The sequence below is a fragment of the Bidens hawaiensis genome, unplaced genomic scaffold, assembly GCF_021521415.1.
Source record: "Bidens hawaiensis isolate Kalapana, Puna unplaced genomic scaffold, B.hawaiensis_p1.1 tig00039501_1, whole genome shotgun sequence".
NCBI classification, from domain to species: domain Eukaryota; kingdom Viridiplantae; phylum Streptophyta; class Magnoliopsida; order Asterales; family Asteraceae; genus Bidens; species Bidens hawaiensis.
Genome location: NW_027496946.1, coordinates 801 through 18,823, shown reverse-complemented (window position 1 = coordinate 18,823; position 18,023 = coordinate 801). Strand labels below are relative to the sequence as shown.

Sequence of the window (18,023 nt, the reverse complement as noted above, 5' to 3'; positions counted from 1 at the left end):
TTTGCTATTAATTTAACAATTGAGGTAAATAGCGAAACAATTTTGTTTATCTTTTATTTGTTTCATTAAATTATGCATAAAACATAATTTAAAAATATTGATTTATATGCGTATGATTGTGTGTACTGTGTAATTATATGTATAATTGTATGGTATATAAGGTGGTGTGAGTGTTACCTACAAATGTGTTTGTATTATATCGACATGGTGCTTGATTATTTTATAAGAACCGACTTCTTTAAATCATTTTACATATAACAACAAAAGTGAGTAAAATAAAAAAAATAGTTATAAATATAACCTTCAACGTTATAGAGCGGGGGAAAGAACATTATATGCTAACAACTTTTCAAATTATTTAACTTAAAAGGTCTTGTTATTAAAGAAAAAATGTGGCATGCATAACATATTAACATATACTTATTCAGCACGATTAATATTCAATCTCTTTTATTTTAATCGAATAGTAGTTATATTCAGTGAGTTTAGACTAGAAGGATATAATCCCACTTAAAATGTAATGTAATCGTGACCTCGAAGAGTAACTAGGGTGATGAATGCAATGATTAACGTGATGATCAATTCAAAATGAGAGCCAATCACACGTCCCATCAACCTAGACGACAAATTAAAATATTGAGGAAAAAAAATAGGCCACCATGCTTAAAGAGAAAAAGTGAAAAACACGACCACAAATCCACACAATTGTGTTTCTTTCTTGATTAAGTTGCTGGATGAGTCAGATATAAAGCACTAAAATCAGTATGAACGGTTGATATTCTATATTTGAAAGGTTTACTTGAATGCTGAAGGTAGTTTCAAACGCTGTTAAAAAAACAAAAGGTACATCCAAATTTTACAATTTTTAATTAATTCTAAAGCAAATTGAATTTTAATAACGCATATTATAATTTACTAACCGATAAGATTACATATTGACAATTATGCCCATGACATTTTGAACTTGTACTTACATTGTCAAGGACAATCTCACTCACATATCATAAAAAAAGTAAAAGAAAAAATTGCACTTGATTTCACGTATCATAGCACTTGATAGGCTATGGGATCTTTTTTTTTGAAAGGTAAATTTCTTTGTTGGTAGTGGGACTTGTATCCAGACCTTGGTGTTAAGAGACTTTGTCTCTACCATTGGGCCACCACCCGAATGGGATCTGAATCTTTGATTCATAAATGGGAATTGTGCTTTAGTGTATTGAAAGGGTAGAAAGCAAGACATAGTAATATCATGGCTTATACTAAGAGAGTTGTTTAGTAATGCTAAGTTAACAACATAGCCTAAAAGGTTAGCATATCGAGTTCTTTCTTAACATTTCGTTGTTTTAGTTAGGTTGCTCAATATATATGCTTTGGGTGCATTAGCTTTATCGTTTTAGGTTTTGATTAATTTTTTCATATGTTGCCTCCACTAACAAAAAGCCCTGGATCCGCTAATGATTATTGCTCAGCTCTAGCTTAATCTCGTTTGAACCTAAACTGAGTTAATTTTTAACCAATCGATCTCAAGCAGCGTCCACTCACTTTTGTTATGATCCTCCGATCTGTCTCGACACCAAATATGGTGTGGTCCTCCATCTAGTTTTGATCCTCGATGTTTCTCCTCTATTCAACTTATATATCCAAACTATTCATATCAAAAGTTAGTTATAAAGAGTTCCTCGATTTTTATAGCTACATCATATAATTTGAATATGTGATGAAGATAAAAGGGAAAGTGAAGGCAATTTTTTCATGCAATATTTAATTTTTTTTGTTTTATAAGAATAATAATGATAAAATACTTGTTTTACATTAACTCACGGTTAATGCGGACCAAATGCATTAAAGGGATCAAATTTGTTAGATTCCCAATTAAATATCGTACGGCATGTACATGTCTCATTCGTGTAATTTTGGTTTTATTGTCTTCAAATGATTACTGTTCCTTTAAACAATAGTAGTTTTTTTTTAATGAAGTTAAATTTATTTGATATAATAACTTTAAGTAATTGTAGACATCTAAACAAGCCAAACCTCAATTAAATTCAAGCTTATTTAAAATTAACACGATGTAAACTTGACTCATTTCAAATCTTGTATCTAAAACTCGCCCACAAATTGCAAGTAATTTAAAAGCTCAAGCCGCTCTCATTTAGCAAAGTACACACCATATCATTTATTTATTTTGATCACATATAATAACAGTCATTTAGTAATCACATAACACAATGTACAGATCTTATGATTAAGAGACTTTGCTTGAACGAAAGCCAATATATAAATCTATTAAACAAACTCTAATCATGTCCAAAATCGCTATCAAGTGAACTCTAGTTAAACCCGAACTGGTTTCTTCTCAACTCAATTCATACTTTTAACGATCCAATCTCGTGTCTCATAAAACAAACTTCTTTACACTCTCACAAACTCATTACCACTAAAAACAAATTAATTATATATATAAAAAAAGAACATGTTATTAGGCTTATTGGATTTTAATAATCCCAACTAAGAGCTATTGGACGATAATAACATCAATCACGTTTTGGTCCCAAATTTAAAAAAAAAACTCTCAGCGTTCTCCCGTTTAAAAAAAAACTTAATAACGTTAACTTTTTTCCAAATTTCAAATTGATTTTTTAGGACTTTTGATCGGAAGGATGATACGAGTTGATTAATGTAAAACTTAGTTCGTAACGATGCTCAAAACGGTTTAATTAGTGCTTTAAATCATGTGTCTGAACTTTCAATTAGCAAAAATTAAGCCGTTTGTAGCATTGTTCAAGCTAAGTTTTACATCAATTGACCCGTATCATCATTTCCAATCGAAAGCCGGAATTTGGAAAAAAAAATTAAGGCCGTTAAGTTGTTTGTTTTTCTAACTGGGTTGGGGGGGGGGGGGGGCACCAAGAGCTAGTTTTCTTTAATTTGGGATCATTAGTGAGGATAAACTCAATTTAAATTATTATTGACCAATAACCTTTAGTTGAGGTTGTTTATTTATACTATATATAATACATAAGATAACGGTAAATTAAGACACCTGTTTTAAGAGTTTTACACATTTTAATGCATACTATACATTATAAAAAAGGGTAAACTTGTCTTTTAAACATAATTTATCTAACTTACAAGTTTGTCTCCTCATCTTTAACCATATTATGCTTTTAATTTCAGTTTTAAACCAACTTTTCACCCATAATTTTTAAATAATTTTTTCATACGCTAATAATTTTGTAAAAAAAAATTACACCATAAAAACGAGAAATTTATTCTTTTTCATTTAAGTACAATATTGTTACAGTTTTTTCAATTTTAAAAAATTAATATGTTACATAAGAGTGTTCAATGTCAGTTTTGATGGTTTTAAGTTAAGGTTGTGAGTCCAATCGTTACTCCGTTAGTGCCAAATTGTTGTCATCTAATGTCACACCCGGCCCTAAAAGGCGGAAACAGCCGGGCGCACGCGAGTGGGGATTGATAGTCAAGCACGGGTCATTGCAAACATTCAAGAAAAATAAAATTTCCATTGCGCATGAAATGTCTAGTACAAAATACATTACATTGTTTAGAATTACATAAAAACATCCAAGTATGAAAATCATTGAAGATTTCCGCGCCATATCCCCTCGCACGGCGGGGACAACCGCGCGTGTGGAAGGGATAGAACTAAAATCTTCCAAAAAGCTAATTTTATAGATGTTCTGCGTGAAGTGCTCTATGTGTGACCCCTTGCGCTACCTAGCTATCCCCTGAAAGACACGTAAAAACATTTGAATCAGTATAAACTGAGTGAGTTCACAAGTTTTGGTGACTTGATAAATTGTATTGCAACATAATCTTTGATAAAGCCATATTGAAACATATTTCTGATAACATTGTTTAAACATATGCTTGATAGAACCGTCCCGCGGGTCACGCGCAGACATTCCTGAAAACCGTGGCGCTGCCACTACAACAATTTAGATATACCGTCCCGCGGGTTACGCGCGGACGTTGTGCCGGAAAACAAGGCGCTCGTCTTTGTAAGAGGTGCGACCTCTACGAGCGGGCTCAATCCCATAGTACTACCCCGTGACATACTATGCACTCGTCTATGCAAGGGGTGCGACCCCTACGAGTGGGTTGATCAAACACAGTAGTCCCTACCCTTAGAGTTCCAATGGTAAAGTGATCACTTACTCGTATCTTGCGCACTTACATCGAAAACCAAGATAAACATAGATAACCGTTTGCATTGCTCGTAAATACACCATGATAAAACATAATTTAAACACGTGTCCCTCGCCCCGAAAACAGTTTTAAAAATAGTGAAAATAGTGAAAATAGGGGCTGTGAGACTCACCTGTGATTCTTGCTAAGTATGGTTTAGATTAAACGAGATTCGGGTTCCTTGGTGTTAGCCTTGAAATTGGGAGTCTAGAATATGATTAAATAACAAGAAATATGTATATTAAGATCAAAAAATCGAAGAATATAAGGGCTGGTTAGAAAAGTAATCTCAAGACTAAGGTTTCGGCTTACCTAGTGATGGAAACGGAAATGGAAACGGATGCTTGGGAGAGAATTACAGATTTAAGAGAGTTTGGGGTGTGTTTGTGTGATGTTTTATTCAAGGATTGATACATATTTATAGGCAAATTCAAGGGAACACAATCCCTTGATTTAGGGGATTAAAATCTTATCATATCTAGGTGTAATGATGACAAGGTATGGGATTTATTATTATTTATTCAGGGATGGGGGTGATAGTTCTAGGGAGTGGTTAGAAAGATTCTGATTGATTTTTGACAGGACATGCAGGACTGTGGTTGGTGGGAGTATGTACGGCTGACAGCTGACATTTCGTGTTACAGTATACTTTTCCTGGTACTGTTGTCAGTGTGTAGTCAAAAGGTAAAAATATCTGAAACACGCTACTGGTCCCTTCTGGGCGGGGGAAACCCCCTTACATTTGAGAAATAGACTTAAGTGTTTTGTGCGTGTAGTCTTGCGCGTATAGCCTTCTGCGTGTAGGCTGTTTCTTTGCTGCGGGTAGGTGCGTAACCTTCTCGCAGTCAGGGACGTTGAGTTTCATTTGTAGATTTTCCATGAGGTCTTGGTATTTCAACATAGTGATCAGTTATGTTGAAGTCAATTCCATCCTGGAGCTTCAGACAAACTAGCTCTCAATGTTCCCGCCATGCGGGGAGGTTAGCCCCCTTTCCGCACGCGCATAAATGATTTGGGATGCACCCGCCTTAGCATCAAGCAGGGCGGTCAATCCATTAGACACGACATAAAGTTAAGTTATATGAAAACATAAAGCCAAAACATCCGCGCATGGCGCATATAACATATGCCCGCGCTGATCCTATCATGGCGCGCTCGCGCAGGGCGCATATAACATGCACGCGCTGATTCTAACATGGCGCGCTCGCGCAGGGCGCATATAACATGCACGCGCTGATTCTAACATGGCGCGCTCGCGCAGGGCGCATATAACATGCACGCGCTGATTCTAACATGGCGCGCTCGCGCAGGGCGCATATAACATAATTACCTAATAATTAGGTTGATTACTTGGTTTATGGGATTGGGAAATTACCGGGTGTCACATCTAAAACCAAAACTGAACCATTAAAAAATTGAAACCGAATCGTTACTAATGGTCTACATCCACAGTTTAAGCCTTAATAATAAATTTTGTTTAAAATGATTATTAATTTAACTATACCATCAATTATAACTAAGCATCAACAAAATATGATACTTAGAGAATTATAATATGAAGAATGATAATTTTATCCACATAAATGGTGAATGTTAATAGAAGACACAGGAGGCGAAATAATAACAAGAACAAATATTACAAAAAATTATATTGGAATAATGTTAATGTAAAGTTTTAATAGCCAAGTTACTTGTATTAAAAACAGACTTTGTTCAATTATATTTTAACCATATTTAATACATATAACAAAGCATATCTAATACTAAACAACAACAAAGATTAAAATGCATTCAACATTTACAGTCTGGTCTGGTTTCATATGGTCGGTTTCCGGTATAAATCGTGAACCAAACAGTTCACTACGGTTTGAAAATTTTGAAACCGATCAACCAGGCGAAAGTTAAAGAACCAACCATGAAACCAAACCAATTACCGGTTTAAACGATTTCGAGGTTTTAAGCCAAAAGTTGCAAAATGTTTGCGTTTATACACCCACCGGATCACGGGGCACCCGTCTAGTTAAAATATAACAAACCAAAGTATTATTATTGGGGAAAGTTTCTAAAATGTCCCTTTTTTAGAGATAGATTCCAAATATGTCTTTATAAAATTCAATTTTCATCTTTGCCCCTTTACTAGCACGTCGTCTCCTCTACGTTAGGAGTTCGAGACGACATGTTTCTTAACTCGTCACCTCCCCGCCACGTTAGCTCAAAATTCGTCGTCTCACCATCATGTTAGCTAAAAACTCGTTGCCTCCCCGCCATGTTAGCTCAAAACCCGTCATCCCCCCTCCATGTTAGCTTAACATTAAATTTAATAAATTTTATTATTTAAAAGATTATATATAAACAAGGTACACATAAAATGATTTTGATTGTATGCATTAAGTTTCTGAATCGTATTATTATCCAAAATACAATATACAAGAATTTAAAAACCAATAAAATTAAAAATATTTAAATAATTTTTAAGTTAGTTTAGGATCCATGTTTTTAATAAATATAAGATAGTTTTTGTTTTAACTAACATGGTATGAAAACAACGAGTTTTAATGTAACATTGGAAACTCTTTTAAAACAGAACATTTTGTGAATTTTATCATGAAAAGTAGACATTTTGAGAGTATTTCCTTATTATTATTATTATTATATTAATTTTGTTTTAAGAAAAACAAGAGATGAATGAATATAAAAAAAGAAATAAATGTATGTTTGTTCCTCCTCGGCTGTTTTACAGCTCTGAGAAATCGAGGACGAGATTCTGTTTCCTAATTGGCTAATAATAATTCTTCTAATTCTCCCAAAAATTTTAATTTTATTTTTCTTTCTTTTTTCCATTTCATTTTAATTTAATTATGCCCCGATTTTACTTCTGCTTCTGCATATTTATCGCCGGCAAGATTTGATTTTTATTTCGATTTTTGCTGCAAATCTATCTTTTCTTTCGAAACCCCAAAATTAAAAATTATGGTTCATACCCACTTCGTCTGGTCTCATGGCGGCCGTCAAGTCTTCTTGTGCGGTGATTTTACTGCGTATGTTGTTTGCTAATGTTAATTTCACTTGTTGGAGTTGAATTCATTGATTTTGACTTTGACTATGCTTATATAATGCAATTAATTATTAGGTGGATCAAGTATCATCAGATGGTTAGTGTTGAGGGTTCTTCAACTACTTTTATGACTATTTGTGATCTACCTCCTGGTGTGCACAAGGTAATTCAATTTTAAATTAAAAGTTTTTTTTTTTTGCTTTTTTATGAATTGTACTTTTAAGGTGATTTGTGCTACTTTATTATTGCTGAAATATTTAGTACCTTTTGTTTTGTTGCGGTTTTTGATGCGGTAGGGCGTTTTGTGTTATTAGTAGTTTACGGCTATTAATTTTAGTGTGTTTTGTTTAGTTGCAATTTTGATGATGATATTTCATATGGATTGTTTTGTGTTAGCGCGGTCTTAGCATAACTGGCTACATTTGAATCAATCAGAGGTAGAGTGTGTTTGGTTGCACCTCTTAATGACTCACGGAGCCTCTTAATGGTTTAGAGACATGCTGAATGATTTAGAGGCTACCTCTTAATCAGTCAGACCGCTTATTGATTCAGCAGATTGCCAAACGGGCCCTTAGATTTGTTAGGGGAGCACGTAGGTACTTTCAAGGGGATTTGTGTATGTCTGCTATTTTATCTGTTACTACTAGAGTTTTCTCACTATTTTGTGTTGTTAGTAGTTTACAGCTTTTATTTTTTGTGGCTTTTGTTTTGTTGTTGTTCTGATGATGATATTCAATATAGATTGTTTTGCATTAGCGTGGTCTTGGCCTATAGATTGTTACTACTAGAGTTTTCTCGCTATCTGTTACTACTAGAGTTTTTTTTTTTTTTTTTTTGTTATTTCGTATGACACACTTTATGTTATCTATTACCGCTATTGTTTTCTCACCATTTTGTGTTATCACTTATCAGTAGTTTATTATCAATAGTATTTTTTTGTTGTTGTTTTTAACTGCCAGTTCACATTTTATATTATATGGACATTACCCTCTCTAGAGCCTACTAGTAGCTTGTTATGAGTGGGATTTTACCGGATACATTCATTTATTTATTAAATAAGAATTATTTGTAAATTGTGAAGAATAGTAAGGCTATTAATGAGCTACAATAATCACTTTATTTAGTGGTAGATTCTAATTATTGTTGGTTTTTTTGGGCTGCAAATGATGAATGAAGTTCAAGTTCTTGGTTGATGGTGTGTGGCGGATTGACGAGATGCAACCAGTTGTTGAAGATGAATATGGTGTTAATAATGTTGTTGTTGTGCAACAACCTGAGCTTTTACCTCAAATGTTTCCTGGACCCGATGGTCTACCGGTCATGCAAATTGATGGCTATGATCATAGAAATCAGGCTAATGTTGTAAGTATCCACATATTATTTTCTTGTATAATTTTCGATGGTAATGATAATAATTAATATGTATGGGCTATTGTGTTTTTAGGCTTCGACGTCAGGCAGTGTTCTGAATGAAGAGGTGGAAATAACGGGTGATGACAGGGAGACTACTATGCGTCGTTTATTTAAACATTTATTATCTTATAAAGCATATGACTTGATTCCCGAATCGGGGAAGGTTTGAATTCGTTTTATATATATATATTTTAGCGTTAATGGTGGCCTCAACGGGTTGATTTGGGTTGTGTATATTTCAAACGGGTCAGATAAAAATATTTGATTAAAAGGTGAATGGGTCAAACTGGTCAAATGTGTTGAAAGTCTCTCACAGATTAATATTCAAAGATTTAGATCATTACTGTAATGATATCCTTTTTGTAATCATAATGGGAGCATTAATTATTTATAAAATGGATAAAAGGTGTCAGCGGGTCAATCCAACCCGACCCGACTTGACCAAACTTACAAAATGTTTAAATCTCAAGCCTGATTTGACCCGTTAAGGTTACCAACTCGTGCATCTTGCCACCTCTTTTGTTTTTTCATAATAAGCTTTTTTTAAATAATATATTAAATTAATATTTATAAATTGTCTTTGAAAATTAGGTGTTTGCATTAGATGACAGTATGACAGTAGAAGAGGCGTTTCTTGTTATGCATGAAGAGGTATGTCTTGACTCTTGATTGCAATATATTTTTGTTTGAGAGAGTTATTTAAATTATTGTTTTATAATATAGTTTTTAAACATTTCTATTACTAACAAAAATCAGAGGGGCTGCTTATTCTACTAAGTTGTATATATTCCTGATTTCTTGGAATATAATTGAATAAAAATTCTGATTATTTGCTTATTTTAGGGACTTGCTGTTACCCCCCTTTGGAATGCAGCCAATTTACAGATTTCAGGGATGTTAACTGCATCTGATTTCATTATGTTCCTGATCGAGGTATAAAATAATCAATCCCGCAGAAAGTTTGATTTTTTATTATATTATCATTTGATTGCGATTATTTTAATTGCTATGAAATGCGTACATATGATATTATGAATATTTGAAATTTCAGAAGAATTTATATGAAATTCTCTAAAAATTATAAATCTTGCAGATACAGAGGAACCGTGCAATGGCAACTAATAATGTGAACCCGTTTTCTACAATATCTGCATGGAAAGAAGGGAAGCTTCAACTTCAAAGGAGACCTTTGATCCAAGTAAGCAACATGTTTCATAATAAACGCGTCGAATTGGGTTGTTTTTTTATATCAAACGGGTCAAATAAAAAAATAGTTGAAACGAAAACAGGTCGAACAAGCTGAAAATCACCCATAGTTTATTTTTAGTGCACACAACGTGCTAAATTATTTTTATTCAAATATTTGGATGTTTGATATTATTGTATTTGTTATCATAATTAACGCACTAGCTATTTATAAAAAAGTTATATCAAATAGACAGAATAATGTTTTTATGGATCAAACCCTCCCCTCATGCTGTTAAAATCTCACTCGAAAATGGCTCGGTTTGTAAAAGAGCCGAGCTCGCTCGCTTGGCTTGTTTAAATAAAAGCCCAAATTTTAGTGTGTAAATTATAACACATATATTAGTTATAAAGTCGACATTATGTGTATGTTAAATGTTTTATTTGTTGTTTATATATATATAAATACGTCAAAAAAATACAGATTAAAAAATATAGAGCGAGCTTGCTCGAGATTTTGATGAGCCGCTCAAGATATCAGCTTGCTAAGAAAAAGGAGCCGAGCCCGACTCCACCCTGGTTCAGGCCGGCTCGTTTATAGCCCTTACCCCCTCTCTTCTAAAACCAAATTCGTCTTAAACATCCTAACCCGACTTATAGTTTTACAAGTTTTCCATTAATATTTTCATATGCTATTGACTTTCTTAGAACTCCCATTTGTCTTCTTGAACACAGATTCATCCTGATGATTCCCTCAATAATGTTGCGGTTAGAATCTTGGAAAACCATATATCTTCAATTCCTGTTCTATATGTTCTGGAAGGTTCCACTTGTCCAATGTTGCTTCATGTTATATGCCTTAGTGGACTCTTAGAACGTACGTTTCTTTCTTTAATTAACTTTCTGTTTATAGCAAGCGCTAATCGCATAAAAAAGTAACCAGCTTTGGTTCGATTTTTATTTCAGGTACCCATCTTTTTTTCGCCCATAAAAACAATAAATTTTTAAAAAAATTGATTCAAAGTTTATAAAAAGAAAATATTACCTTTAATAGAGTTTTGAATAAATTACACTTCGTGTCCTTTAACTACAGGTTAGTTTGCAGGTTGTGTCCTTTAACTTCAATAATTACAGATTTTGTCATTAAGTTGTAGCCTGTAGGGGTCGGGTAAAATTGTCACTTAAAAAAAAAGTTAACAGAAATTTTTAACTTATGTTAGTGGAAAGGACTTAGTGTGTTCCAGGTCTTCAAATAAAAAATGTTTTTTTTTTGTAATCATTTAAGTTCAAGGAAACAACTTGCAAGTTGACCTATAGTTTAAGGACACAATGAAGAGTAATTTACTCCACAATTTTTTTGAACAATATCATTTTAATATTTGAAATAGGTTTTTTCTATGACAAACATATATGGTTTCCAAAAATAGAAAATGTACCAAATTTGTTACTTTTTATGCAATGTTTCTTTATAAAAGCTAGAAAGTTTGTTAAACTCATATGTTCTAAATCGATATACATTTTGAAAAAATAGATATACACAGGCATTTTGAGCATCGTATCGCTTATTTGCCACTTTTACAACATTCAATCGGTGTTGTTCCAATTGGTACTTGGATTAGAGAAATTGGAGGTGCACGGGAATTAAAAACAATTTCTCCTAATTGTCTTCTTAATGATGCTTATAGACTATTAATAGACGGTGCGTATCAAGTATCAACCTTTTTCATTTCTTGATTTACATTGTTTAGTCATGGGGTGTGCGCAAAACCAAAATAACCAAACACAATAAGAAAGCAACGGTTTGGTTTTACGTTTTTCTAAAAAACCGATTTTTCGGTTTGGTTTTGCTGTCAATCAGAAATCGAAAAAGCCAAACCTAGCTGAATCAAAAAGCTGATTTAAACAATTTATAAGAAAATAATAAATGGTGTAGCCCAAAAATTGTAGATCCAAATGTGTAATAATCAAGCAATCATTGGTTAAGAAAAGTTTTTTGTCCAATTCATTATTTTGGGCCTTTTTCCAGCCCAAATGGTAAAACCGAAAAAAAAAAACAATTTTAAGTTATTTATAAGAAAGGAATAAGTGTTGTAGGCCAAAAACTTTAGATTCAACTAATCATTAATTAACAAAAAAAAATTAATCCAAATCCATTAATTTGGGCCCAAAATTTATAAGCCCAACTGGTAAAATTGGAAAACCGAACCCATTGTGAAAACTGAAAACCGTAAAACTGAATGTGTTTGAGCCCTAAACCGACCCATGAAGTTTCATAATCTATATCTTGATTTCTTACAGAGCATATAAGTTCAGTGCCCATTGTTGATGATAACAGGACCCTTATTAATGTCTTCTGCAGGAGGTAGTGTTTTCCTACCTTTTTATCCTCAACTTACTTTACCGTTTTGCCTAGAAATGGAAATTGGGTGGGTCGAATAACGGGGTTGGGTTAATCATATGTTTTTTTTAATACAAGTCAACACTAGTCAAATGCGTCACTTTTAACATTTATCTAGAAGGGGAACGGGCCAAACGGGTTGAAAGTTTCCCAAAGTTTGTTTTTAGTGCATACGACTTCTTAAGTCATTTTATTTAAAAATTATGTACTAATGTTCTTTTTATTTTATTAGACAATTTAGGAGATTGTAAAAGCAGTGTACTAAATTTGATTACAAAATTTACAATAATAATAATCTTATTTTCTTTATTAAACAACTTGGGAGATTGAAAGCTTTTAAATACAATTTGGACGACCCTCTACGTGGTTGACCCATTCGATCAGTTTGACTCGGTCCATTTTCAACTAATATTATAGAATTTACCATTTTGACCCGCTGGAGATAATATACATTATAACCCAAATCGACTCATTTGCAGCTAAGCAGATCAGGCTCACCGCATTTACGTTCGCCTTCATTAATCCAAAAATTTTTGGTATTTACCAATTTGCCACGTCTTTGTTTCATTTTTTCAGTGATGTGCTTTCATTAGCAAAGAATAATGCATATGTTCATGCTCAACTTGATCAGACAACAGTATCTCAAGTAAGTGTAGACCTATATTATATTTTCTCTACCGTTTTTTTAATTAATTTGCATAATCCTGAAATGATTTATTATAAAATAACAATTATTACTCAAAATCGATGTTTTACTATTTTCGTATTTGGCTAATTTAATAGAGTGGCGTAAGGACTTACGGTAAGGATAGTTACTCATTCTTTTTTTTGGAATAAGGGTAGTTTGGTAATTATATTTTTTTTTCGTGTCTTAAGGCACTACAGCTTGTAGATACAAATACACGCAGTCGGTATGGGATATGCACGCGTTCGGATTCCTTGTATACGGTCATTGGTCTTCTTTCAGATCCAGGTTCAGTTTTATTACCTTTTTTAAATCCAAAATTTAAGAATTTTGACAATAAAAAAGTTAATTGATATATAATTTATTAAAGATATATTATATAGTCGATTGAAAAATGAAAATCAAGATATAGTATATTTTACATAATCACGTGTGTTAAACCTTGTTTTTTTTGTTTTTGTTTTTTTTTGCAGGGATACGACGTGTTGTGGTTGTTGAAGCGGGAACTCGTTATGTGTTAGGTTTAATTACCTTGAGAGATATATTTAGTCTCATTTTTAGAGATTTTTCTTAAATATATGTTCTTATTTGAGTAGGGTTGGTATGGTTTAACAGTTGTTATGTGCTGGATATATATAGAGGGGGTGTGAATATACTTTTTTTGTAATTATGAACACACCTTGAAACTTTAAAATGTTTCATTTGATTGATATAATTATTTACAAACTTAACCTTATTATCTAGTGTTGCTAACTTGCAATGATTTTACTACAACAATCTCTTTTGACTTATATGTCCTTAGAAATTTTTTGAGGTTGAAGGTTTGCACTAAAAACACTTAGCGTCGGATGTTAATTGGGTAGTTCTAGCATGTTTACACTGGCACGTTAATCCTAGTAAATGTATAAATACTTGATATATTCGAGTGTAAACATCTAGTATACTATGATAGTATTGAGTGATGCAAATTCGGTATCAATTTATCTCGTATATAGCTACATTTGGTTAAATGAATGGTCGAGAATGGTTCTTACCTTGTTAAATTCATGAACTGAACTCGGCTTCAACATGTTGGATAATGTTTTAAGAAATGAATACCATATCGTAGAGAGAGGGGTGCATATAGTGTAGTCACTTTGAAGTTATATATTATGCTATGTACATTAGCTATCTACCGTTGATGAGCTCAGAGTGGCTGGTATTAACCGTTGGTCTAATGTTTTTGTCTTACTAATCCTTTGTTTGCTGGTATATTAATATTCTTTTGTGTATGTGACAATGTTGTTGAAATAGTCAAAACAATTCCTCACTTCACTAGTTCTCTTGGTTATTTGATGGCGGGCCAGTCATTGTGCGAATGCCCGGAGCTTATATGATTGATCATGGTTCGGGTGTTAGACATCCTGTTTTGTGAATTCTAGAACTCAAAAATAGACATAACATGAAACATGCCTTCCTTCAAGTAACCTCATTGAAAATAACTTTAAAAATAATATAAATCGTGGACGGCAGATTCGAGCCTGCGCGGGCAGAGCCCGCATGATTTTTAGTCATGCCCGATAACCACTCCGGCACATCCACCTTTTTGTATTAAGATTCTCCATGTTTCATTATATTGATGTTTTCAGTATTTGTTTTTAAGGTCCCTTGTTTTTGCTCATTCAGTAATTTATTTTTTTTCACGAGTATTGAGTTTTATTTACTTAAAATAGTAAGCTACTGAGTGATAATGTCTTTCGATGTTTTTGGTTATTTGATAAAGTTTGCTTTACTAAGAAGCGAAATTACTCAACAATTTTGTTTTTATAAATATTATGAGAATGTAATAATCCTTTTTTTTCTTCATTGAACTGTTACCTTTTGATGTCAGATAACTAAACAAGCTTAATAGAAAAGAAAAGGTTACGTCGTTCATGATGCCATGATAAATGGAAAAAGGTGGTTAGTTATAACTGTAGTTAAACTAGAGGGATGAGTTAACCATAACAGATGACATCTACCGGCATTCTAGGACTCGCATCTTAGATCTCTGTAATTGAGGTTTAAAGGTTAGCTCATATACTCTACAGCTTGAATATGTACCCCCTTCACCTTATAGACATCATTCGACGTTATTGATTTGATACAGATATAAAACATGTTATTAGTTTGCATTACTTTCGTTAGTTGTATGAGATATTTTTCGCGGTGTACATAACCTTCAGACCACTTAACAATCCTATTGTTTCATTTGACCCTTTCCGGCTACGACACATCTATTATCAACGGATAAGTCAAACGAAAACAAAACTGTCTGGTTATCTTTTCTGTGCACACGATTGATCACCAACATAATGACATCATTCTCATTATCTGAAGCAAGATTAACAACCACACGTTGCCACTTGCAATCCTCATATCTGTTGTAACAAAGAATTGGCAAATAGCCTAAATGTACTCAATTTGGACATACTCTAGTACCCGTAGATACACTAGGAAAATTCCACGTATACCCTGAAGATACTTGTTCACTTTACAAAAATACCCTACTTTCCAGGTGGGAAGTTAACACCCATCTCCAACAATGGGCATATTATCTAATACTTTATTATCCTACTTTCATCATCATCATCATCTCATCATCATCATCATCATTATCATTCAAGATCTAGTGTCTGTTTCATTGCTTCATAAGCCATATATGTAATGCTGGCAGCTGGAATAACTTTTAATAGATTTGGGAAAAGTCCTTTGTAGAAACCGCGTACCCCTTCGTTTTGATAGGTTTTCATGAAAACGTCGCTCATCCCCATTGTATGCAGTAGCACCACCATGCCGATGTGCTTGCATCCTAAAATGCATAACATTTCATTCTTAGTACAAGATAAAACAGGCCAGGCCCAACACTTTTAAGTTTGTTTTTTTTTTAATTTATATTGTAAATAAATAATGCACTAATTATGATCACAAAAACCTGGAAAGCCACAATGATAGTCATGAAGAAAGCCAGACGTCAAATTTAACACGTTTATACGAAACAAGTCATTTTTGTTAATATTTTCTTATAAAATTAAAATTGTTTAGCTAAAAATTAAAATTAAAATTAAAAATTAAGATCAAAGGGTAAAATTAAAAATTGTTTAGCTAAAAAGGAAACAGGTTCAAAAGATTGTTCAACGAATACCAAAGTTGCTTTTACAATTATTTAATTAATTGTTAACTTTCTAGCTAAACTTTTTACTTTACCCATAATTTGGGTCGGTTTGTTTTTTCGGTTTTAATTACATGCATAACTGAAAATTTTCGGCTTTTATGAAACATAAAACCAAACCAATGGTTTTCATTTGGATTCAGTTATTTCGGTTCGGTAATTTTGGTTTTAATTACATACAAACCGGAACCGAACTGAAAAATAGGTTTCACAAACATAAAACCAAACCATTGGTTATTTCAGTTGGGGTTTTTCAGTTACGGATCAGTTATTTCAGTTACCTTGTTCTGACAACTTGCAAAGGGTATACACAGGTGGCACCAAGTGCCCCTGAAACAGTCCCGCACCCCAATTGAGCTAGCGGGCCAGGTTCTGCAAGACATAAACAAGCATCAATTTTTAATATTCATAATAATGTGCATAGTGAGGAGGAGATTCATACCACTATCAATCAAAATATAGGTTTTTGACATCTCTTTCAAGGTTTCATAAACAGCCAAGTCAATTCCCGCATAAGGAATAATACCAAGAAGGGAAGGAACAATCCCCTTATAAAAAGCCAGTGGGCCCTCATGAACCCAAATATCTTTTGAAAGTTTCCCCAAACTAGGAACCTTACCACTTCACAAACATAAGTCTGTAACCGAGTTTTCACTAAATCCATCGGATAAATAGCTGTTTGTGCCACTGCACCTGCTATACCACCTGCTAGAAGGCGCCCCTAAAGTTCCAATATCGTCCTTATCTCCACCACCAATAATGTCCTTTAATATTTCATAAGTGTAAAAACTTTATAGCACTCTCGGGGCAACCTTAATAACATTCAATCCATTGCCTCTAAAAAATGATAAAATCCCGCCATCTTTCCATATGTTCTTAACCGCAGGGCCGATCGAAGCATGGCTTGTTTGACCTGTTGTGCCACTTTAAGGCGGTCAAGAGGGGCGGTGGCAGTCCGGGAAGCGCCCCAGCCACCCCGCAGCAATTAGATATTTGGTGGCGTGAACATGCTTGCTGATGCCAGCTGGAATTACGGCTTGTTCTCCTATATCTACTAGTGATACACGTTCCCAATATTGGTAGATGTTTTCGATTGTTGCTTCGTGTGGGATAAAGTAAAAGAAAATCTCTCCATTCTTCAAATGTTATTATTCCATTGTTATCTTTATCAACACGTTCAACAAAACTAGCTAGTTCGTCATCGTCAAGTTCTATCCCTGCAAACAAAAAGCTGCCAGAGCTAATAAGATGTAGACAATTCAATGAAAAGAATTCCAATTCTTTCATGCTTATCTTTTCTTAAAGGAGTTTACCATCACGAAGAAGAATAGAATGATGTACATACTTGTATCAATAATAAAAATCTACAAACATGACAGGGGGGGTGTCTAAGATACAACTTGGCTCCTTGAGTTGATTAAGTTGATTGACTATCAAAGTTGTTATTGTGCCTAATATACAAACTATGCATAAAATCTAAAAAGTTGTTGCTTTATGGAATCAAGGCCAGTCAAGGAATGCACAATCAAGCCTATTGATAAGTTTTGTTTAACTAAAGAACAGAATATATAGAAGTTATCATATGCTTCTGTCAACACACCAAAATCCATAAAAACTTTACTTGAATTAAAAATAAAAATGTGGGGCAGACCTATATGATCTAACAGTTTACATGGTTACAAGGTTTAAAGTGTGATTCCACAAATCTATCCGCGTTAATTTGACCCAGCCCATAATGTTAGTAGCAGCTCATTATGTTCACCAACAAAAACAGATGTATCTCATGGTGTGATATCTTGCAAGAGGCAACATAACTTTAGCTATCTAGCCAAAATGCTCTAGAATTCATCTTTTCATAAAAGAAAACATATTCAAATCTGGATAC

At 33.5% G+C, this 18,023-nt stretch overlaps 1 protein-coding gene and 1 pseudogene across 2 annotated transcripts; one reads left to right on the top strand and one right to left on the bottom strand.

Moving 5' to 3' along the window:
• The first annotated feature begins 7,174 nt into the window (after positions 1-7,174).
• Positions 7,175-13,551, top strand: LOC143591270 (sucrose nonfermenting 4-like protein). Its single transcript, XM_077071522.1, has 13 exons — positions 7,175-7,250; positions 7,343-7,430; positions 8,444-8,629; positions 8,712-8,843; positions 9,272-9,331; positions 9,524-9,613; positions 9,774-9,878; positions 10,601-10,742; positions 11,397-11,564; positions 12,164-12,227; positions 12,840-12,909; positions 13,140-13,236; positions 13,422-13,551. The coding sequence occupies exons 1-13, from the start codon at positions 7,183-7,185 to the stop codon at positions 13,520-13,522; spliced, it is 1,371 nt and encodes a 456-aa protein (XP_076927637.1). The 5' UTR covers positions 7,175-7,182; the 3' UTR covers positions 13,523-13,551.
• Positions 13,552-15,524: 1,973 nt separating this feature from the next.
• On the bottom strand, positions 15,525-17,425 carry LOC143591269 (calcium-dependent mitochondrial ATP-magnesium/phosphate carrier protein 2 pseudogene; annotated as a pseudogene). Its single transcript, XR_013145628.1, has 3 exons — positions 16,581-17,425; positions 16,420-16,510; positions 15,525-15,778 (listed from the first exon to the last, which is right to left on the bottom strand). The product of XR_013145628.1 is annotated as a calcium-dependent mitochondrial ATP-magnesium/phosphate carrier protein 2 pseudogene (transcript).
• Between the last annotated feature and the right edge of the window lie 598 nt (positions 17,426-18,023).